Below are 24937 nucleotides of genomic sequence, written 5' to 3' on the forward strand. Positions count from 1 at the left end.
TTAAGTTTCAGATTTTAAGTCCTGTCAATTTCCATTTCTCACTAAAAATATATGCCTCTGGAGTTTGTAAATTGTATTTGTACGAATCTTTGTGATGTGTTGAATTATGTAAGTGCCTTTAAGCTTGTATTAACTGTTGTTGTCACACTCCCTTGAATACAATGCCGTTGCATTGTATTAAGTGGAAACCACTAAAGTGTTACCTGATTAAGTCACACAAAGTCCTCGGGTCATGAAATAAATCTTTAAAATCAATCAATAAATAAAGAGTCAACCACAGTGCATGTGTTAAATACACAAGATGTATGTTTGCCTGATATCAAATGTTCTGTACAACTTGATGGAGTGCTTTGTGTCACTGTGTGGACTTGCCAAGTGACTAAGTACCAGACTGAAACCATTCATTAACCAGTGTACTGAACAAAAGCTGTCACACCGCAAACACAACCTTGGGCTGGGGTGAGACTCCACTGTGTTTTAAGGCCAGTTGTAGTGATGGAGTGAGCTGAGTGAGCTGGCGCCTTTTTTTAATCCCCACACACTAGTATGCCGTGCTTAGACATATTGTGTATGTGTATTGTGTCTGTATTCAGATTCAGATACTTGAATTGCTACATATCCAAGATGTATGGAATTATTTTTGGTACAGTAAGTGACAAAGCGCAGCTCTATTGTGTATCCAAAGCATACAGTAAGATCTCACAAAGTCAAATTTAAGACATTTCAAGACCTTCAAGATTTAAGACCAATTTAAATTTCCCATTGAACAAAGCTAATGAAAAATCAGAAACTATAAATGGGCAGTGTAAGAAGGACTCCCGGAAATTATTTGATATGGGACATAAAGTCTAAAATGTTTTGCATATTGTACTGACCTTGTCCTATATTAATCTAAGAATGGATATGCATGTAAATCAAACTTACTGAGAACTGTAAGCACAAGTAATGTAATACAACATAAGAATATAAAACCGAAACCGTTGCCGTACACAATTTATGGCATTTGCCTAATTTAATTTGTCGGTTTAATTATACAGCTAATGATATTGACAAAATTCTAACCTCTATTTACTGTATATAAAGACACTTAAATGCTTTTTAAGACCATAAATATACATAATTTAAGACTGTTCATACTTTTTAAAGGCCTACAGATACCCTTAGTCTGCGTTACTAAAACATGTAATGACAGCCAACTTTTCTCTTGGGGCAGATGCTGCTGCCCCACATGTCAAAGTTAACCCCGATTTAACCCCCTCCCCCCGGGGCATCTGCACCCCCCTAACTCACCCATACTGAGACGCTTCTCCACCCACGCCAGCAGCTCTTTGGTGTACTTGGACCAGGCCTTGGCGTAGAGCAGCGCCGACTCCACCCCGCTGTCCCGCCGCTGCAGCGTCCCGTCCACCTCTTCGGCCCGAACCGGCGGGGACGGCCCTGCGAACACCACCGGAACCCCGCGCGGGAGGTTGTAAAGGACGGGCATGAACGTGCCGCCCGGCGACCGGCCCCCACCCGCCGCGCCCCTCGGACATGTGTGTGTGTTTAGCAACATCTGTGACTGCGCGTCGGAGGGGGAAAAAAGCCTCCTCTGACCTTGGTGACAGTGATATGCGCTAATACCCTGTGAGGGTAAGTAATGCTGACAGGGGATTGACTGCTGCATGTATTAATATGCGGTTAAGCTGACAGGTCACCACGACTTGATAGCTGTAAGCACACTAAACCCATAGAAACTGCTCTAGAAGTGCAATGGCTATGGCACAAAACAGACATCATAACCATAATGATAATAAGGTAGCAACAGCTCTTTTTAATGAGCTTGTTCCCAACACACTTGTCAGCATTAGCTTTCCCCCACACATTCACAGAGCCGCCGCCAGGTACAGTAGCTGTGTGTTATAGAGATCGGTCTTACCTGGCGGATCATCTTTCTCTGGACCGGATCCTCCAGATTCCACAGAGAGGTTCTCAAAAGACTGCAAAACAGACGGACGGAAAAGTGGGGAGGATGAATTTCCCTACTCACAGCACGGTACACTGTGCTGACAACATGCTCACAGCAACGCTAATCAGAGCCTTCGCTTCCCCTTTAGAGACGTTATGAAACCTACAGCAGGAAAATAACAATGCGTGCCATCAATTTATCATTACCCGAGGCTATTTTGAGGAATACATGTCAACCTGGAAGTGCTCTCTTCACCCCTGAACTCTGCACTGTGCCGGTGCTTTCTCATAACTTTTGCCCTCTACATGCCAAATGGCGGGCAGTAGGCCACATCCTGGCCTGCTGGTAAGTGAACATGAATGAAGAATGCACCGATATAACTCTTTAGCTTCCAGTACTGATTACAAATACTAAACTTTAAGTTCTGGTAAGTGCCAATCTGATAAATGACTTTGACTGAACGCATTAGACCATTTGTTTGGGGTTGGTGGACAGAAATTCATGGCACTTGGTATTGGATTTTAGGTACAGATACACTTTTGAGGACGACAGAGGCTCTTATTTGAAGGGACTGTGCTAGAAAATAAACATTGTACTCATCTTACCCTGCTTCTTTTAGTTAGGGGGAGCCCCAACACCGATCCATTCTCTACATCTCCCATAAGGAAGTCAGACACTCTGGAGGAGAAACAGAGAAATCAGTGGCTACAGATTAGGTTGAGAGAGGGTGAAACTGATTCGAGGTCGGGGAACGTATACTGGCATCTATTTAAAACATGAACAACCACAGTCATCCTTCTGGGTTTTAAGTCAATGTTACGTAGCTGACCAGTGATAAACCTTATAATGAGTTATGCCCTCTTAGGAGAGACTGGGAACAAAACCAGTCGTTCTTGACGAAACCTGGCAGTGAATTCAGATTAGTAGTATACAAACAGGTATCAATGTTTTGATGGAGTGGCAAAGACTAAGATAGTGAAATAAGACATAACATGTACTTACACATTGCCAAAGGTGAATGCCAATGTGTCGATAGCGGTGTAGATCTCGCTGAAAAGCTTCTGTTTGTTCTCTTCGTTCACCTCCTTAAAGTTCACTCCTGTCAAAGAGGGGTGAAATAGGCTTGGGTCAGGTTTTGGTGGAAAACTTCAATACTGAAGACATCCTGTACTGGCAGCATTGACCTGGCTGTGTTGACACACGCATGGATGCCAAAGCATTTAATCATCATGTGCATGGTATGATTCATCATCCTCTGAGTGAGAGAAAAGGATGGAGTCTTTGAAAATCTCTTTTGAGTCACGTCGCACTTGTCAAATCCAATTGAGAGATAAGGAACCTTTCGCTTCATTATCTCGCATATGCAGGAATTCTGAAATGAAAACATCTGAGTAGTTGAGTCGCCGCTCACAGTGGCATTCAAAAACAACTTTGAATCATGAGTTTCATTCAAATGTGAGATGTGATGAGATGTCTACCGTTTAAAAAAAATGACATCTAATCTTATGGAAGATGATTGCTGCATGAAATGAAAATGTTCTGTATTTTGTTTTAGAATTAATAACTTAATTTAGATGTAGTAGATGTTTCATTTTTGAAATACTGAGCAATAAACATTTAGTCACTATTTCCCCCCCTAAATTGATATATAGCATCTTAGAATGAAACAATCACATATTCACATTCTATCCTGAAACCCTTCAATCAGAGAAGATAAGCAAAGACGGCAAGTGTATATATTTGGCTGTAATCTGGAAAGGCAACAGTTTCCTGCTCCGAGTCTAAACACGGTGATGAATGAAGAGAGAATAGGGGAAAAACACCAAGGTAAATATGGCTGTAATCAGTCTGCACAATAAACTTCCTGTCCTGACTGAGCATAGAGGCAAATAAACTGGCAGAAAGACCCGACGAAAACGAGGCCGAACACCAAGAAATAATCCAGTGATGTCATTGACCGTTCCCCTGCCTCCATGGTGTCCTCATTCCTTCCTTTCTATCGGAACAATGGAGATTTCTAGAGTTCAAAGTGACAATCTGAGCTAAAACAGTTTAAATAGAAAACCTAGATGTTTGAAGCACGTCTGACTCGAGAGTTGTTTTCCTTTCCTCGACTTAAAAAAAAAAAACATTGGAAGTTGATGATTTGAATCTTGTTTTTGAATCAGGAAGGGGAAGTAGTTGTTTGTTGATGAACTGAGAATTGCCCAAAACAAGTTTACCGAACTAATCTTGAGTTGGGTTGTCAAATCTGCAGCGGTGAAGGAGGTTGTTTTCGAGAGGCATCCGGGTTTCCAGAGTCATAAGTCTTGTTTGCTGTAGTCATGCTCTCCCATATCTGTACCACATAATGAAGTAACACCCACCTACCATCACTTACCCAAAATTGAGATGCTTCTTCAGTGGCTATGACCCTTCACATCCAGTAAAGTGGTCAACAGAGGAGTAGACTATGCTACAAAAGGCAGAACCACCAAGCTTTTCTTCGATATTTGTCCCGTTCAACTGGAATGAACCTTCTTGATCATGACTATTGATCACTACATTGGTGGGTGACTGAAATATGGCTCTCCTGCCCGAGTCAAGTGGATGAAAAGTCCATTTTATGTCGAGGAGCTCGCCGTGCCACAAAAGTTAAAAGTAATCTTACTTCGGAGGGTCCGAAAGATATGTCCCTGTAGCCAGAAAAAGGGGCAGCTGATAAGGGAATCAATCCAACCCCAAACGTCTCCAAAAGTTCAGGCTGAGGAAAGGGTAAGGCCCCGTAGGAAGGGTGCCAAAAAGGATGGTGGGGTTTTGACGGGGTCCGACGTCCATGGGGCCCTGGGAGCTTCTGTAAACCCGGACCAGCTTAGCCACCACCGTTCAGAGCGTTGAACTCTCTTGTGCCGTTACATCTCCTCCTCTTCTGTCCACCCCCCCCCCAACCCCCAACCCCCAACAGGACATCCTGAGGCTCGCTGGAATACAATGCCAGTACTCGCTCAGGCCCCAACCAGTGGTCCAAACGTGGAAGTTACATCATCGGGCAAAAATGGCATTGTTTCACTGGGAAAGCACAACACTCTCGAAACACTCGTCAGCTGCAAACTCCTACGTAGAGTTTGTGGATGGGAGGAACTTGGCTGCGGGAAAAAAAACCTTGATGGGGAGGTACAGCGAGGCGTGCGGGTGGACACTGATGGGATGGGAGAAGTGACAACACTATGAATAGGGAGAATAGAGTGCGTCTTGGAGTGTGTTGAAGAGGGGGGGACACAAGACAAACTCCCTTGGGAAATATCACAGTATTTCCTCATCTGTTCAGTGAAACAGTAGATATTCATATTCAAATTGAGTTCTTTCCAGCAATAAAACAAATGTCTGGCTTAAGTCACAGAACAATAAACAACCAACTTCATGGTCGCATGACCCACCTGCTTAAATAGTCCATTACTACAATTTACATCTCACTGTGTAATCTCTAATCCTCTTGAGACCTTGATAGTTCGGAGCTTTGACAGTGAAGGATGTCTGTGTGAGTGAACAGCTGATATAGCCTTGTCATTGTATAGGAGTCAAGAAGTGAGCAATTCTGGCCACCTAGTGGTAGAAAAGAAGTTACAATCTGTTGCAATACAAGAACACAGTTTCAAGTTGAGAGAGAACTGTTCATTACAGTTACATACTAAATCTATTACATTATTTAGCTATCCATCACAGTAACTTCTCCACAAGTATTGCTAAAAGTGATGGCTAAATTCTGTTCCTAAATCAGTTGGTGCTGATAAAACAGTCATGGAAAAAAGCTGAAAATCTGATCTACAGTCTTGGGACACCGGTTCACCCATTCGGCAGCATTAAGTGGCTAAACAAAAAGGCTTCTATATGACAACTGTTGAGCTGTTAAAACTATGGCTTCCTTATTCAAAAAGGTTCTACTTAGTCTTGTTACTGTGCACCAACAACATATTTGAACTGAATGCTTGACAAGTAGCCAAGTTATTGCATGATAAATATAGGACTTGTACACACATAATAATTGTTTACCACACACATGCACACACCCACGAGTGCATGGACACATTCCAAATATTCCAGTGGAAGGTAAACTACTGACATAAGCAGAGCCTCAGCCTTTGTTCAGTTCACCATGTCACCGCTCTTTATTAACTGAAAGCTTTTCAAAAACTATGCAGCCCCTCCATGCCCTTCTTTGCAATGCAAATTGAGACGAGGTATACTCAGGGGATTCTTGTGTGGCGGCCAAGTTAAGAATTGACCTGCATGCCAGATCATAATCTCACAGAGAGAGAGAGAGAGAGAGAGACCAAATGGGATTCTTCAATTTAGTTCCCTCTGGACTGGGAGACAAAGCACAAAAGGCTTCACACCCGTTTCTCCCTGCCTCTTACTATGGGAATGAATGAGATGTCTGACTCCAAAATATCATTTTCATACTCTCTGTATGGGGCTTTAAACACACGCTGTTACGTCCTGAGATCTCGGGTGACTTCAAGAGCTTCATTTCTTTGAAGCTATAAGAAAAAAACTCCTCGCAAACATTCCCCAGGAAATTCTTTCAGCTGTAGTCTTTTAAAGACTTACGAAGAGAGTGTGAGAGAAAAGGACACGGTAATAGTAAAAGTCCAGGAGAGAAACTGTCAAGGGAGAAGGAGGGATTAGATAAGAAGAGACAGAAAACAGACCAGAGGAGGAGTGGAGGAGTAGGTGGTATGATGTACAGAGAAGATGAGAGACAGTGTGTGTGTGTGTGTATGAGGGAGGGCTGGTCATCGTGGCTCACCTTTGACCCTGGCGATGACGGTTCCAGCCGTACTGAGGATGTCCACCGAGTTGAGGCTCTGGTGTTTGCTGATAATGGCCTTCAGGACGCGCAGCAGCTCCCCGAGACGCTCGTGGACCGCCTGGTGAAGGCAGTCCTGGTGCTCTGGAAGGTCACAAAGAGGAAAATCAGGTTTAAAATGAAATGCTGGGACTGTAGGAGGTGTTACGTTTAATTACCCCCCACTAGCTCCCGACCAATCAGACGATAGGAAGAGATCTGTACCCTCCTTCTGTCCTACTGCAAAGATGATGAAAAGTACTGTATGCTACATAGAGGCTCGATAATGAACAAACAAGCCTGGTTTGCCATGTTGTATTTTTCTACTGTATGCGGCTTCTTCCAGCGGACTAGATGCTTAAATTATGGAACGTCCATGTAGTAGTCCATTTCTAGGCTAGGGCTGTAGTTCTAGCCCGACTGAATGAGTGGACCTATCCATTTAAAACTATATTTATAGCTATTTATAATTCAGTAACCTTGTTGGCATTGGGATTTTCATATGACATTCCAGCTCTGTTGGTTTAAAGGGTGACCATGGCAGCTACCACTGCCATCCATTCACGGCAGTCCTGGTCAACACACTAGTAGTCAATGGTCTGTCTAGGCAACTAGACCATAAAGCAGAGACGCCGGTGGGATTTCACAGCCTTCGGCAAACTTACACACAGCGCTCAAATGGGACTAACCCGACGGCCGAAAGCATAACTAAACATGACCTGGAGTGATCTTTCGGTAATTAGCGGTTAGCTAGTCACCTATACAAAGAAAACACAGCATCTCAGGTATGTGGTCCTGTGTACTGGAAGTGACCATTGCTAACACTGAGTCACCACAGTGTGGTTTTACACAGGGGGGGAAATGCACTTTGCTATCAAGTCACCTTGATAACTTGTTCTTGGCATAGTTGAGGAGTGAGGTCATGATAAGGCGGCTGAATGAGAAAATGTGAATGAGTATGTGAACTAAGCTTAAGGCGGTTTTTACTACTTGTTGGAAGCTTTTATTGAGCACTGCAGGGTAGTGTGACACGGCTCTGACACAGCTCACTGTGGGTGGCTTTCCCAGGGCCCACTGATACTAGAGGTAACCGGGGAGGCTAAGAGAGACATGTGTGGGTTTATGAAGGCTCACATACACACACACGCACACACACACAAAATGGGCACAGGCAGTCAAAGCCACATTTTGTGCTGACGGTCACCCCTGGATTACCCGTCGTATGGAAAGGGGGATCAGAAAGACTTTAGCCGTCTCCCATTTTTCCTTTTATTCGTTAGCCCCCTTTTTTGGAGCGGGACAAAAAGGGCCGGCAGTGGGACTAATGTTGCTGGGTCTGTGTGGCCGCCATGACAAAGCCAGCTGCGGCCTGACCCGGAAATCCAGCCAACTGACCAGTAGGTGACCAGTTCACATTGACCAAGAGGTCACAACATCACAACAACCATCAAACAACGAGAGAGCAGCTCTGAGAAAATATGCCAGCCATAACTCATCTACCAGCTGTCAAACAAAACAAGTACTGCATGTAACATATGCCATTTGGGACACACTTTCATCCAAATCCCTTTTCAATACCATGATCATATACAGTATGACCCCAGTAGGAATCAAACTTGTAATCCTGGCAGTTCTAGGTTTCAGAAAAGGTGTTCTCTTTATACAAGGTTCAAGCACTCTGGTAGGACTCTGGTTTTCCCCAATGAATGACTCGTTGTGACTGTCAAGTCACTATGGAGCCAAAAGGACCATGTATGCTGTTGCTTTATTGAGAGAATCAACACATCCAATCAGCATCCAGGAGACCAACAATGGGCCACTTAACATAAACCCAAAGAATTGGGGCAATCAGGAAAGGCATAATAACTCGGGACTTAAAAGACAAACTACCAGGAGGTCAAGAGGTCACGTCAGGTGAACAATAAGCACTTCCAAAAGAGCCAACAGACACACAAACAAATCAACCCGCCAAATAAAGTCCTAAAAACCAGACATACCAAATAAGCAATGTACAGTTTGAAGGGTTTAAAGACAATCATGGTTCTTATGTAACAACCACAAAACCCACTCTATTCCAATAATGAAAAACTGTATTAACTACTCCACGCCAAGATGCCCTGCTGCCTCTAGCCTGCCAAAAGCTTCTCCACAGGACCTAGAGAGTCCTATCCTCCTCCATAGCAACCATCTTCATCCATCTTCATCAGATGTCATGCGCGGATCCTTCCAGTGCCGAGAACCTGGTGGTTTTTGATGACGAAAGCCTCTTGTCCTTTTGTTTCAGGACCCGCGACTCCCCGCTAGGCAGGAAGAGGGCCAGCGGTGTGCTTCTGGCTCTACCATGCATCATACTGGGACTCAATACTCTGAGATAATCTCCGCATATAGGCATACAGGGAAAGACATTCTTGATGTCGTTAGTCTTAGTCTTGGTCAAGTTTGTGAAGTCTTTCTATATGTAAATATCTGTCATATATCCTTCTCAATTTACTTGTTTATTTGGAACCCTGCTAGCTGTTGATAAAGCTGCAGCTAGTTTTCCTGGGGCCCATACAAAAAAGTAGAAGCAGAAAAATCGAAACTATTCTCAATCTTTTTCGACAGTGAAAATTTCCCCAGTTGCTGACCTCCACAATGTTAACAGTGTTCATTCTTCTCAGACTCTTCTCAACCAACTTTTTCCACTAATTTATATCCTTTACCATCTATAGAGTCTTTCACAACCTCATATGGGGACCTCGGCCCACAGTGATTGGACAGGGGTCAAAGTTTACAACGAGACGCCTCAAACCTTAAGCCCTTAATTGGTCCCGGTCAGTTTAGATCCCATTTATGGACATTATCCTTTGAATGACAAAACACACACAATGGCCTAAATCATCCCCACATATACAGCCCATTCACCGACAGAGTAACTGAATCCTGAGTCCTGGGGGCATCGAGCTTGGGCAAGCCTGAAGTTTATTAAGGACTAGCCTAAATCCTGAATGCCCACGAGACAGAGGCTCTTCCTTTCCAAAGCTCCATGGGCTTCAATCTTCAATGGCTGTTGTGTGGCCTATTGGGCCATCCTAAATGCAGGCTAATTAGCAAGACATTATGGTTGCGTCCACCAGCCCAGCAGGACACAGGATAATGTACAGAGGCTGATGATTTAACCCCGCAACTGCCAATTTGAGCGAGACACAAAAGGGAGAGGACTCGTTCCCACCAGGGAGGGCCTGCCAAGCGCGCATCTCACTAGTGCATTTTGTTTTAGCTGGGCTATTGTCAGTTTACAGACTGCAGAAGAAGTCTGAATGGGAAAAGTTTGTGGAAAAAGTTGCAGTGAAAAGAGATGTTTCAATATGCAAATATTAGTCCATAGCCATTTGAAAACCGGTAAAAACCAAACGAGCTGCTGGGAAGGATCATTTTGTTTTCACTAGGGAAGGCCACAGGGTTTTGAGTGAGGACTTGTTTGAGTGCGGAAACCTCACTATTGTCCCTGGGGCCACTAGCAAACAGTGGGACTGGTCGCCTCATGGGCCTGCCACATGAAGCATTTATGGAACAATAAATCACAACGCCAGCTTTTCACTTTTCACGGGAGAGAAGAAGGCTTGGAGTGCATAGTGTGTGTGTGTGTGTGATGGTTAGGGGTGGGGTGGCGGGGTTGTAAAGAGCAATAGGGGAGGAGTGGTGATGGGTATGGGAGAAAAAAAAAAAAAAAAAAGAGGAAGGGGGTTGTGTGTTATTTGGGGTAGTACTCTCCCTTGGGATTTGTCCCAAATTTACCCCTGCACCCCACGTCCCAGCTTCACCAGGGGTTATGAGAGAAGGAGAGAGCGAGAGACATTCCCGGGTATAAAAAGCCCTGGTGAATGAAGGCTACAGGGGGATCAGACTCTGATCCTGATGAGAAGGAGGCCGCGGATCAGGAGCTGGCTCAGAGGCTGCCAGCGACACATTGCCAGGTTTTTACTTCATTAGCGTCATGGAAACCCAACATTCCAGCCTCTTGTTGGGGAACGGGGATGGGAGTCGCGGGAGCGCGGGGCGGAGGGGGATCCATAATGAAAACATTGTCGGATCATTCACCATCGAGATGACACCTCAATACCAAAACATTCAGACGCCCCTCTAGTGCAGAGGACAGCTGTCTAGTGCAGTGGCTCTCAAACATTTTCATGTCACGGACACCCAAATACACACACATTAGGACCCCTATTTGATAAAATTTTGTCCCAGGGTGCCCCATGTTGGAGGAATTTCATTGTTAATTTACCATTGAATTGTAGAATTGTCTATACTGTATGTGGGGCGATAAGAGCGGTGAGAGTAAAATCTACAATTACAACATATTGTCATATACAAGACATTCTCTAATTGGGATAGTTTCTAGTGAATTAGTGAAATTAAAGTATTCCTAATTTTGCTGGGGACCGCCTGGAGCCCACTTTGAGAACCACTGGTTTAGTTAGCTAGGCATTAAACTGGGCTGCTCACCCTCTGAACATCATGTGGTGAAGAAGGTCTATGTTACTGCACATGCAATGTATGGACCGACATACCAGAAACTAAACTCTTTTCTAAAGCCATTACTACTAAAATGTTGCTGATGCTTTCTCTTGGCTGTTTAACGAAAGTGAAATATCGCACTTTTGGGGCCTTCGCATCAACGGCATGATTCCTTTATGGCGCAAAACTTCCACTAGGGCCTGACACAATATGACTTGGCAACATTCCTTTCGCTGTGACCCTAGCTATGCTCAGTCATGCATTGCAAATCATGGGAGCAATGTATTATTTATGCTTCAAAACATTTGAGAGAACGGAGGGGAGCTTATTGCCACAAAGCAAGTGTGAAATCACTAAACATGTCACAACTGGGTCCGCAGAGGTCCGATCAAATGGAAGGAGCCCACGGCAAAGGGGGCTAAATAGGGTGTTGGACAGGCAAGCCATGACTAATGTCAATCAAAACCTCTCAATGTGTCCCATTGAGTCAGGCCACAGCTGGACATTCCAGTTACTCGCCCCTTGAATAACCAACCAGGACTTTGGTGTGGCACTTGTTTAAAAGAAAATGTGCATTCATCAAAAGGCTGCGGTGAGGCTAAGATTCAAGGGGCTCCTTTGAGACTCCTCCTCTTCATCAAAGGACAAGAAACCAAATGTGGGCCTAATAATCAATCACCGCATGACTCAGTAACCTTTATTTTGTTCAAATGGATTCCTCTTTAATTGGTCAGGGTGAAATGCCACATTCCTTAACACATTCCTCGCTCAACAGTATCTCATCTCTTATAGGGCATTCATGCCAATCCAAAAATCATTCCAATCCAAAAACTGAACCATTTGTTCAACCATAATAGGGTCATGCAAAATGGATCCACTTAACCTTTAACACTTGGGTAAGGTCACTCCAATGGGTGGCCCATACATCCCCTAGATACCCCCCTCCCTTACACACTTCCTGTGGCCAGTGGCCCTGGTCCACCTCTGTCGACGGACCACCGGCGGTCCACTCCGAGGATTAGCAGATTACATGCAGCTGGTAAAAGGCGGGGGACCTTTGCCTTCCCAGACTTCTGTGCTCACACCAGGGCATTCCCTGTTGCTCCACCTTTGAAGCTCCCTTTCCCATGGCTGCGTACACAAAGAGCCAGCGTTTAAAAAGAGCCCCAGGCTAGACACACAGCACCTTCCGCCTAGGTGGGGGGCTTTTATGTTCCCACTTTGTAGGCTGCTACCTCTGCCAGGCCCGTTAATTGTTAGCAAAAGAAAACCAAATGCAGATGAAAAAAATACACTCAATGAAAGCTGCAGATTTATGATCACAGGCATTTCCACTGATTGATATTGGGAGGAATATGGGATATAATATATGGAAGTAATACCAAAAATCTCAAACTCGAGCAAAGGATTAAAGCAATTAAGACCTTCACAATCACCCCAAACTCCAAGGGTGAACTCATAAAATGTTCCAAAATCTCCTTCTAGTCAACAGCCGTGTTTACCCTTGGATATTTCTCTCCTTAGTCCTTAGCATATCAATGAGATGCCTAGTGTGGAGTCAAGAATTTGCTTTTTTCCCCTCTTTCATTTCTCTTTGGAGCTGTCTGTCACAGTGAGGAAAGACAGGCAACCCTTCCCTCTTGATATCCCCCCCCACCCCCCCCACCCACATCACCGCCATCACCACCACCCCCGCCTACTGTTGATGCAAAGCTCTGAAGGCTGGCATTCCAACTATGCTTTCTTTAAGAGAAACTGCAAATCCCCCCACGGTGCAACCTCTAGCTGGCAGCCAAATACGGTGTGGCATTAGTCCAGAGAGGCTACAGCGGCCCGCCACGCTGTTTATCGCGGGCAAAGGAACATCAGCGGGGCCAGGGAGCCGGGAGATCTGTCTTAACAAGGGCTAAGGCTGGCCGACCGAACGGGCCCCTTCAGCACACCTGTCAAGAGGCAGGATGGGGGGGGGGGGCGGACATAGCGCTGAGGACAAGAGGACATTGTTTAGCTTTACTAGCATCCTAATCCTGGGTGAATGGGGTTTGTGCACTAGGAGGCTTGCACAGTTGACTTTTCCAGAGGCCTTCAAAACACGATTACTTTCATAACTGTCAAGCAGTCCAGTTGTGCACAGTAGCCTATATGAATGAAATGTACAACAAAAACAGCTTTTGAGGACAACATGTTTTTTATTTATTTAAATTGCAAGTGCCTGTGAACTTTGCATCCGTGGGCAAGGCCAAGGGTTTTAGGAGATGATTTGTTCTTTGTGCATACAACTGGTATTGCTCCAAATTATAGGAATCTTATTATGCACAAATCTAACTAGTGATTCAAGAGAATGTTTAATTGGGAGAGGTGAAGAGTTCAAGAAAAACAAAGGGTCCTGGGTGGGTTCAACGCACTGTTTTGTTCGTTAACTCGTTATCGTCAATGGAACAATTTGAGCAGACACTGGCCTTGCATGAGTTTGAAGCTCTTCGGGGCCTAGTGCCTGTGGAGGGGATGCTGATTTGCACATGTGTCAGTCTCGCTATAGAGGCTTAAGAACATCTTAATGCCAAAGGGCCTCCTGCGCAACTTAAAGAGGCCCTATCTCCATTCATCACCGGTTATGAAATATGCAGATTTGGAGGCTCCTGGATTCTGTCACAACAATGGCGAGAGGGAAAAACACTCCATATTTGTTCTAAGAAGCCATTGTCTGTTTGGAGGAGCGGATTCAGAGGAGACATAGTGGTATTGTTGAAAGTGGGCCCTGCGCTTTGGCGGTTTCACTCGGTCCCCACCAGCTCCTCCCTCCTCCCTCGCCCTTTCTACACCCCAATGGCACCCAATTTGAGTCCTGCCAGAGAGGACGGACGCTATTTGGTCCTGGCCACGCTTCACGCTCAGTCTGTTTACCTCCACATCAAAACAGGGTCCCTCTTTTTTTTTTTAAACTGAGCACAACAACCGAGCCTCAACTGAATGTCGTGGACAAAGACGGTGGATGGTTATCCCACCCGTCTCTCTCCCATCAGCTCCAGTAGTCTTTAACAAGTTATGAGCTGTTCCCAGCATGGGGCTGCCCCAGTCACATGCGAGCGTGCCCGAAGGTTAAGGCTCTGGCAGCAAAACAAGGCCAATTATGCAGAGTCTAGACCTTGCTACAATCCCAAGTGAGGAATAACCATAAATTATGCCAATAAAATTTGGACCGGAATCAGTGAAAAGGATTTAAAACCTGCTCATCAACACTGAAGCGAAATCTAAAAAGATCATCACTCATTAGTGAGTGCATCTAAACCCAAGGGCTGTATTGATGGATTAATCAATCCCACCACACATGTTGGTGAAGAGAGCAGGATGTCAACTTAATGCTCTCTTGCCTAATTCTAGATGACTTTAATCTAATGCAGGGCTGGGAGCCACAGATTCAGGGGGCTACTTAAGCTTATTCGAAGGATAAATTTGCCATCTTGGTTTCAAAGGCTTAATCCAAGATGGGTGATGGGAGGTCTACTGATCACGCAACCAAATGAGTGTCGGTTAAATCTGCTATCTTTGTTTTCGGTAATCTTGGTGAGGATACACTATGCTGTTGATGTTGATTTTTAGTGCCAAAGGACATTTTCTGAATAAGTTCCCAGTTTCTGCACACACTTTAAGACGGTGATAGGCAATCTTACAGGTGAACAAATATTTGAGCAAGGTGATGCCTTATCCAACATCCCTTTTCCTATATTTATTTATTGAAGCTTCAATTGTGGGTCAAAGCAAAAAGACAGGAGGTTCACTGTTTTAGTGACAAAAACAATCATGTTTATTGGAGCTGTTCTGGAAACCGGCAGCTAGTGCTCTCCTGTGTCAAAGCTCAAGCAAAAATCAATCAAACAAACAAAATCACAGCAGCTTGGCAGCGAGTACTGACACGAAGTCACCAAGGTCACCTGACTACTCTTCTCCATCAGTTTGATCACTGCTCCTGCACTTCAGATCTGACAACAGACAGGAACAGATATGAACTGTGGCTCAATACATGTCATCAAAATCCTTGGAACCTCCACACTCTACCTTGACAGTAGAGTGTTTGCAGCTTGCAGGGCTTCCCACAGTCTCCCTCTGAAAATAAACAGAGATAGCGCTAATGCTGTGTTTTACGGGTTACCGCCCCTCATCGGAGCCCACGATCCCTAGCTCATCATGTGCAGTGTGGGAAGCTGGGAGGTGTGTTAGAGGGAGTGTGTGGCAGGCATCAACCCCCCCCCCCCTCCTGGAACAAAGTCACCCCAGCCAAAACAGTGCCCATAACCATAAATCTTTCCATGAGGAAGGAAGGAGAGAGGGAGAGGGAGAGAGAGAACGAGAGCGAGAGAGAGAGAGAGAGAGATCCCCTGGGTTCCAACTTGGAAAACAACTTACAAATCTTCAAGTGCAGTTGGGCCATTAAACTTGACAAATCAGCATAGCACTGCCACCTGCATCCAGTGTGCTCTAACAGGGGCTGCATCTCCAGATACATTTTCACCCAACGGCCCTGCATTTACTATTATTTCATGCTTTGTTTCCCTGGGCAGAGGGGATAAATGCACATGCCATATGTCACCTCTCCACACACTTCAATCCCCTGTGGCAGTAATCCACAGAACCAACTGCACGATTGCTTCAGCTAATGGTAAAGCAATAGCTTTGCTTTTAAAAAAAAAGATCCCCAAAGACAATTAAGCTAATGTAATAAATCCTGTCAAGCAGCTTAGATAGTGAGATAACTGTATCATTAAACTGAGATCTGTGGAAAATTCAGTTTAGGGGCCAGAATCCCAAAACACGAATGTGACTGGATCTCCTAAAAGGACAAGTTTTACAGTGGTTTTAAATACGGATACAGTGGAGGCGACCATAAAAGGAGCTCTTTGGAGGCAAGAAGAAGCTCTACAGTGGATCCCAAGACCCAGAGGGATAGACCGTCTAAACAGAGCGCGGCTGCAGCCATTGAGAAAGTCTGGAATGGTCAGTGAGAAGACCAAGTGGGGCTAATTTTAGGCTGGTATTTCACAAGGAGTGATTTCGACCACAAATCACTGAAATAGCATTTAGGTTTTCTCTGAGGACCCAGACCGGAGTCACTTTCCCACAAAGCTTCGGTATCGTGGCGGAATACCCCCCCCCCCACCCCTCCAAAGAAAAAAAATGTTTTTTTCCCCTCATCCGTACAGCATACTTCAACTAAAAGCACAAAAAAGAAGCCAAAATGCAAAGCAGTAAGCCAACCTATATAATCCACAACTACTGCACCATTTTTCTTACTGACAATGACATGGGGAAAAAAAACAAAAAAACAGTAAGTCCCAAAACATTTTTGGCTTGCCGCCTGGAAATCAGTCACTCACTGAGCTGTCAGGTCCATTACAGTGTATCATTATACACATTACACAACACCATTTTCAGCAGCTACCTGTTAATCATTAAATCCCAGACCTTACATTCACAGTGAGGAGAGGAGCCTGCGAGCAAAACCCGCACTGATCCAACATCCAGATGAAGTCACCCCGCAACGAATGAGTCAATGTTCGTACCACACAGCTGACAGGAGGCATGCGAGTCATATATTAACATTGACACTAATTAAAACTGTGACTAATGACTACGCATTACGAATTACGCTATATAGGAGCAGTGGAGAGGTTTCCTTGGCAGGGTGCATTGGTGGCATAGTGGTTAAAAAGGCTGCGCAGTAATTGAAAGGTCACAGGATCAATCCCTGTAGCAGTCAAAGTGGCCGTCAACAGCCGTGTGTACTTGTGCAAAAAGACTGAACCCCCTACCTTGCTCACTCTGAAATTATCATCTAAATGCAACAAGTGGGTATTTGTTCTGCAGGAACGCAGGGTATGCCAGACAGGGGGAATAGGGGGGGGGTGGGTGGAGGGATATAACTAGTAAGGCGGCAGGAAAAGATAGTGCAGATTATATTAAATCAAAATATCCAGAGGGAAGTTTTGCTTTATAGTGGTGAAGCCAAGCCAACACAAGCCAAAACACCGTCACATGGACTGTGAGAAGTGCAAATTAACAAGAGGCCGACCCAGAGCTGATACGCAAACTCTACTTGCAGAGGGAAGAGCATTAAGTTATTCATTACATTCAAAAACGCATTGGTTCAACAAGATCCTGTATATCTGACCTGCTTGGACCTACAATTACTCCTCTGCACATGAAGTATACAGGCCGATCCAGAATACTGAAAAATAATAGCCGATTACATACTTGGAGTGTCCCTTTAAAAAAAGGTGAAAAGCTTTCCCTTTAGCGTCCTGCTCCCTTCTGCTTCGCCGAGTCAATTGCTCACCGGCTTCGTTTCCATTCTTTTAAACGGCTGACGCACGCCAAACCCGGCCATCATTCTGCTCGGCGGAGTCGAGGAGCGCATAAACACCCATGACACACCTGTCCTCCCCTGCCCCCGGCCCTGCCCAAGCACAACACGCTCGCTCCTAAAATAGAATCACGAGCTCCACTACTCCACTAAAAAAACAAAAAAAACAAACGAGCGTGTGAAGACGGTTGTTTGGCGAACGAAGACGCGCGAGGGGGGACGAGTCTCAGAATAAGACGCGTTTGTCATGCTAATCCTCGGACGGGGCGCCGGGAGATGCTTCGGAGGCCCCATTCTTACCGTCGGACCACAAAAAGGGGTGCGCAGAGGTGACCCCCGCGACTCATCAGGTCACCAAACGTCCTCCGTGACCCCGGCTAAGGCGAACCTCACAATAATAATCCCCTCCAATTACCGGCATGTCCTTCACGAGTGGCCCGCCGGACAGGTTCTCGACCTTAAAAAAAAAAAAAAGGAATTGAAATATCCAACGGGCTGCGGAGATGTGGAGAAGAGAGCTGGCAGGGCCCTCGACGCTCGCCTGACAACAATGGAGACCCATAAAAAAAAAATCTTCTCAGGCATTGGAAAAAAAAAAAAAAAAAACACACAAAATTTAGCCATGCGTCACTGGCTCAGCCCAAAAAACTGAACAGCGGCCACATAATAAATCGCCATTTAAGGTCGACGTGCGCTGGAAGCAAAAAAAAAAAAACTTTTTTAAAAATAAAGCATTCTTAATGGGATTGGCTGAGGAATCCCCCCCCAGGGACCAATCCCAGAGGCCCGCGGCTATTCTTAACACATGGGAAAGTAAGAAGTTCAGCAAGAAGCGGGGCCGGGTTCGCGCCGGCGTGCGAGACCGGGGGGGTGGGGGTGGGGGTGCCTCCTCGTGACAATGGGTGTCAAGACTGGGTGCGGTGGGGGGGGGGGGGGGGGTACAGGCCTCTGAACTGGATATTGCTCTTGACTATTGGCTCTGCGCGGGCCGCAAAAAAAAACCAGACGGTTCCCCTCTGTTTCGTTGAGTAATGAGAGGCTCGGACTATTGTGAAGTGCCGCAGAGACAATATGGCCATAAATTAGAAGGGGGGATTTAAATCACATCCAATCACAGCACAAGCCAGTGATTCCCAACAGTCTGTTATCACGCTCTGCTAAAGCCCCCCCCCCCCCACCTCAACCTCAACCTCAACCTCAACACTGACACTTTGAAGATGTTTACTGACCACGAGCAACAAACCATCCCCGATAGGGCCGTGACATCAGAAAAGCTCATTTCCTGAATTTATGTATCTGGAGCGTGATGCGTGACTCGTGTGTTAATAGTCTTTCCTTTTCCTGTGTTTAGCCTGAGCTTATTTGAATGAACGGGCGAAACAACGTGCGAGAAGCTTTAAGCCTATTTTCATAGGCATGTTTCCCTTTTGAAACATCTCAATTTAGCCTGGTGTCCAGTGCCTCATAATCACTGATAACTCCGACTTTCATCCTTTCATGGAGTTCAAAATTAGTTTGGAGGCACAGAGTTCTTGTTGCCACTACTTGCCCTGCATTCAGTTTTCTACAGGGCAATTAGCCTGGTTTCCCCCAAATCTGCCCTTTCCTGTGTTTAGCCAAAATAAGCCCTCTTACCGGAATGCTCTTTGCACTTTTACAGTCACACGTTCATCTGCATAATCGAGCTCGTGCTTATCGGGCCTGTAAACTCTGCACGGTCACATTAGTGGCGTGAGTGTGGTGACATCTTCGCAAGTCGTTGAATTATGTCTTCATCAAGTTGGTTTTCCAATCCGTTTACGGCTCGATGTTCCAAAAGCCCGTTCTCCTCACAGTGCTGTGCGGTTTGAATTTTGGACAGAGCGCACAATGTAAACCGGTTTCTTGCCGACCGCGTAATAAATCAGCCAACAAGCCGCGCGGACAACATTTCTACTATGACAGCTATGCAAGCTTGTTACATAGTGAGGGCCCGTGTGTGCCAGGAGCAATGTGCTGTTAAACACATCAAACCTGCTGTATTTATTGTGCATTACACTTAACCACTTAAGCTATTTGTTTTATCCACTATGCTAAAAACAGAACCACGAGAACGCCAGAGGGATATTTCTTATTTGAAAATAAAGGCTCCTTCCACTCCATAAACCAGCAGACCCCGCTCTCTTACGCATGTTGATTTACTGCTTTGATCTGTGGGACGCTGACAGGCTGCTGAAAAGTCCCTTGAGCTTTAAAAAAAAAAAAAAAAAATGGCCGGTCACAAGTCTCAGCTCTCTAAAAACGCCAGCCTGTCCAGCCAGGTCAAGCACCCTCACTGACCTCTCCAGACAAAAAAAAAAAAAGAAGCCCTGGGATTCCTTTTTTCCAGGCCTTGGGCGTCATGGCACAGCGCTAATGGGGGTTGGGGGGGTGGGGGGGTAACACCACCACCACCACCTCCTCCTCCTCCTCCTCCTCCTCCAACTACCCTTCACCCCCTCTTCCCAGACCATTCTTACCCCGGCTAGGGATTAGCAAATCTGGGTCTGATCCAAAAGCCAACGCCGACCATACCGAGCCCAGGAATGTAATAATCACCCACACAAACACATACACACACACACACACACACACAGACAGACGGCAGTAAGTCTCACTCCGCTCTCTAAAAGTGTTCCCCTATGGTTTGGAAACAGTTCATTTGATCATGGATGGGGAAAGAAGAGTGTATTATTCTCTCTGAGAGCTGGGATGACAATTGCTCTCTCTTCTTGGACGCCGCAGGTGTTTAATGCGGGCACAGTGTGTTTTTGGAAGACTTTAAAGGAAAAGATTCTTCTTTCAATCCATCTACAAATTGAAGTGGGGTATATTTTTTTACCCCAGCTGATCTCAGAGAGCATAGCGAGCGGCCTAGCAGTATGCGGAATTACAACAAACCTCAAGCAAAACTAACTTGTTATGGCACTGCGTCGAGTTTTGTTTTGCGCAGAGATGCTTTAAGTATGAGTCATGTTCCAATTAGGGTTTGTTTTTTTTAAACACCTGATTGCCGATTTTACCAGCGACACCAATCTGAATTTGTTGATACATGCGTCAGAATATAAGTATTCTTATCACTTTGTAAGTGTATTAGAAATTCTGCCTCAACAGTCGTCAGTGACGGCTAAAGTGAACTGTATTTTCTGCTTCACAGAGAGAGCTAAAGAAAAGGAGAGATAAGGTTGGTTGACTGACCGTACTGCCAAGGCCAGAGCAGGACATAACAGGTAGATAGGTGCTTGTGTGTGTGTGTGTGTGTGTGTGTGTGTGTGTCTGGGGGGGGGGGCTGTGTACATTGTGGTGAAAGCAACAGTGTGTACACAAGAGTTGACTGGCAGCTACATTCCGTTATAAATCCCCTTGGCTGTGTTCACGCTATTCTGTTTTTTCCCGAACTGCCAGCACCTTTTTTTTTTTTTTACATTAAAGTCAAAGGAGAGAGAGAAAAAAAAACGCTGCGTCTAGCGTCTTTATAGGCAGGACCTTTAAGAACCTTTAAGAGGAGCGCACTGCTTGTTTGGTGATCCAACAAACCACAACAAAGAGGCGGCAGGGTTTAACCCATGTTGCCGTGTTCATGTCATGAAGAAACTGAGAAGTATTTCACTTCTTGGACTGCCTACATCCAGTAGAACAGTTGGTAGCTGCTGTTACTCTGGGTTGAAAATTGAGAAAGTAGTAAAGTGTGTAGCAGTAGTTGTGGTAGTAGTTGGCTGTGTTGTGGTAGTTTTTACGTGTTTGACAGTTGCACATAACTACTGTTTACTGTGTGTGGCAGCTATGGAATCAAAGAGCACCTTGCACTACCTGCTTTTCATTATCAGCTCAAAATGCGGTTGAAACAGCGCAGTTACTGCAAAAAAAAAAAAAGCAGAACAGTGCGTCTACCTATGCCTAAATTCCCCTTGATGACAGTGTTCACTCTGTCCAAATCTTACCTTTGGAGTTGAAAACTTCTTTGAGGTGCAGGAGGACGTCGGCGAACTTGCGCACGTCGTTGACCAGCTGCATGATGTAGTCTGGGTCGGAGGCGGGGACGTCCGCGCTGTCCGAGCCGGAGCTGACCGAGCTCACCGAGCTGCTCTTGGCGGCCCTGCCCAGCACCCAGGGGCCCGCGCCGGCGGGGCCCGCCGAGCCCAAGCTGGAGTTGGACAGCCGGGAGATACCGAGGGAGAGTTTGGTCCCGCCTCCGCCGCCGCTACCGCCGCCTCCTCCTCCGCTGCTCTGGCGCAGCATGGCAGCCAGCATGCCCTCTTGGTCGGGTGGCCCTTAGGCCTGGCACCTGTGATCCCGCGGTTCGGCTCCGTTCTCACACCCAGCGCTGCACCGGAAGAGGGATGGACGATCCTGCCAAGCGGGAGGGAGGAGAATCTTAATCCTGACAGGCACACACAGCTATGACACATCATCCAGTCACCAGTGTTGGTTTACAGCAGAACACATCATCCAACAGCAGCAACTAAAACCGGGCAATTCATAGTCCCACTTCAGTTTTGCAACATTACACATCTCTCCATGTGTCCACAACACACTCAAATGGGTTGTCACTGCTACTTGTTGACAGCATTCAACAGGCACACCTTCCATATTTCCCATGGAATTGCCAACAGTGAATCTGCAGGGAGTTTAAGTGTATCTATCAGAAGAAAATGTGCTGTGCAGCGAGACCGTTTTTCAGAAGCGCTGCAATGCAATACAATGCAATGCAATGCAATGCACAAGCAGTGCTGTTTCAGTACATGGTGTGAGATCATCTTAAACATCACACTGCTGTGGTGGTGCTCAATCTGTCTCCACACGCCCTTGGCCTTAATACAATAATGAAACACAGTACAGACCAAAACACAGACAGTCACACAGCTATTCTTAAACTGTTATTTACCAAACTAATTGATAAACTGTGTATTTACAGGTTCCAATGCTGTAACCTAAGAGTGATAGCCTACAAAACATTATTTGGCTGTTAATCTTTATCACACATGCAACACCTCATATGAAACAACAGGTTGCCCGTGTATTGTGCAAACCAGGTACCCTGCTAACATTATAAACTTGAGACGTTACATTCATATGTTTGAGTAAGCAGATTCTACACTACACAGTTTCCCTGTCTACACCCTTGAGTCTCTAGCCTCGTTTGTTGTCACAGTTTATAAGACAAGCAAGTTCTCATTGTCTCGAGTCTCCTTCTGGCGAAAGGACGTAAAGAAAGAACGTATAGTCAAACTCCCATTTAAAAAATCTGGTAGTGCAATGATTTTTGCTTATAGGCGAAATGTTACATACAAGGTACAACCCAACTTAATACCTTTCACGAATTGTTAAGGTTTTCTAGTAAATTCGGCATATAGATAATATGACAAGCAGCACTTTATTCTAATAAAATTTCAACTTTTAGAATTGGTTCACACTGCTCGTTACCGCCCTGCACCGTGTGTTTTGGTGGAAGAAGAGTCCGGGAATAACGGGCGAACAAATTCTAAAAGTGGAAATTTTATTGGAATTAGTGCCGCTTTGTGTATTGGGAGTATGCCGAATAGATGAGTGCCGCTAACGATTCAGATACGTTAATTTCCTAAATCCTGTTATTCCAGTATGTAGCTCTGCCGCAAAACAAGGCAGCATTATACTACCAGAGTTTTAATGCGGTTCGGCGTACCTATCGGGGGCTAACGTGTCGGTCTCGAGACGTTGCCCATGTATGAATGCCTTAACAAACATAAAGTGAATAGTATTTATTAGCAGCAAATGGCTTGTACCGAAACATAGGTTATGAATTAATACGCACAAAATACACACCTGCCGTTGAATCCTGAAACATTGCAGCTAAAGAAATTCCTGATGTGGTGGCGTGGCCGATGGCTAGTCTTGGGGAAACACGACTTAATCCAATTTTATAGGACAACGTTATACCTTTTCAATCGTAACCGTATCCCAAAACCCCTCACCGTCCCGAGCTGGACTTTGTAGGAGCAATGCAGCTCAACTAAACTGTGACTTTGTTGAATCGCCTCCTCTTTCCATGTGATGTTGAGCATAACTTGTGATTGGTGTATGCGTGGTGGAGATTAGTGTGGAGTCCTCCCCTAACAACAGGTGTCTTCTGCTTTAAACAGCGTTAAGCTAGCCCGAATTTAACAAGAAACTTCCGGTCTTTGCTTTTAAAATAAAATAAAAAAAACCCTTGTTGACGAACCTGTGTTGTGGTTGTAACGTAAAGTGAAGAGACAGAATATATTTGAAGATGAAAGTACAATTCCAATACTTTTCCCAGCATACATTAATAACCTCCAAAACTCAATGAACGCATGTGTAAGACGCCATCTTTCCCCCCGTGTTACAAAAATCATAATTGTATTTTGAAGGCAATATCGACTTATTTCCGTTATCATTCTGGCTAACTCTGGCTAGCTTGACGCAGCTTTTGCTTCGCTCGTATCTATATGACCAACCTGAAATCTGTGGTCTGACTTGTTATCCCTCAAAATTGCAGGAGTCAGCAGATTCACGCAAGAAATAAATACGTTAATATTAAAAATATAATAAATGGACTCCATAAAAGCCCACTAACCACACTAACTAATTAGCATTCACTTTAGTGTGCGCACAAAACACAATCCAGAGAAAAAAGGTGTATAGCATGCCTCCTATAGAGACAGCAGATAAACTTTATTGCGTTTGCCTGGGTTGTAAATTCCTGCCATTTATATAAAGGCCTGTGAATAACAAGTCTGTAGGCTACTTCACATTAAGTTTGCACTGCTACCCCATCTACAGGCCGTAAGTGGAAGGTTTTCATGGTCCTGTCAAAGTGCTTGAATATTGAATAGTGCTTGAAAAAAATGTATATATATATATATGTATATACATATACACACACACACACACACACACACACACATATATATATATATATATATATACATATATACATACATACACACATATACATATATACACATACATATATACATATATACACACACACACACACACATACATACATATATACATATATAAATATACATACATATATACACACACACACACACACACACACACACATATATATATATATATATATATATATATACACACACATATAATAATAATTTATTATTTAATATTTGATGAAGTATCTAATCTAATATCTAATATTCTCTATGGCCTTCTGTAGAACTGGTAATGTGAATATGTGCACACTTTGCATATCATGTATACATGCTCTAATTTAATTTATTCTGGAAAAAGTAGTTGCACATTGAATGTATGTGAATGGCAGCTA

The 24937-nt window shown here is 44.8% G+C and overlaps 1 protein-coding gene across 2 annotated transcripts in view; it reads right to left on the reverse strand.

The window, feature by feature from the left end:
* LOC139654511 (rho GTPase-activating protein 29-like) overlaps positions 1-23604 on the reverse strand; it is a 41158-nt gene extending 17554 nt beyond the window's left edge. The window contains exons 1-7 of one of the 2 annotated variants that reach the window (XM_071531601.1): positions 23452-23604; positions 21591-21999; positions 6735-6878; positions 2951-3047; positions 2554-2626; positions 1919-1979; positions 1291-1437 (exon numbers count right to left, since the gene is read on the reverse strand). In XM_071531601.1, coding sequence (XP_071387702.1) covers positions 1291-1437; positions 1919-1979; positions 2554-2626; positions 2951-3047; positions 6735-6878; positions 21591-21900 — 832 coding nt within the window. In that variant the 5' untranslated portion in view covers positions 21901-21999; positions 23452-23604. Of the gene's footprint in view, positions 1-1290; positions 1438-1918; positions 1980-2553; positions 2627-2950; positions 3048-4328; positions 4641-6734; positions 6879-21590; positions 22000-23451 lie in introns of those variants that run through there. The other variant, XM_071531602.1, reaches the window with a different exon arrangement.
* Positions 23605-24937: the final 1333 nt, after the last annotated feature.

This window comes from Centroberyx affinis, unplaced genomic scaffold, assembly GCF_046629955.1.
Source record: "Centroberyx affinis isolate AG114_WGS23_722 - 3 ecotype Tasmania unplaced genomic scaffold, CSIRO-AGI_Caff_v1 ptg002102l_1, whole genome shotgun sequence".
Lineage (NCBI taxonomy): Eukaryota > Metazoa > Chordata > Actinopteri > Beryciformes > Berycidae > Centroberyx > Centroberyx affinis.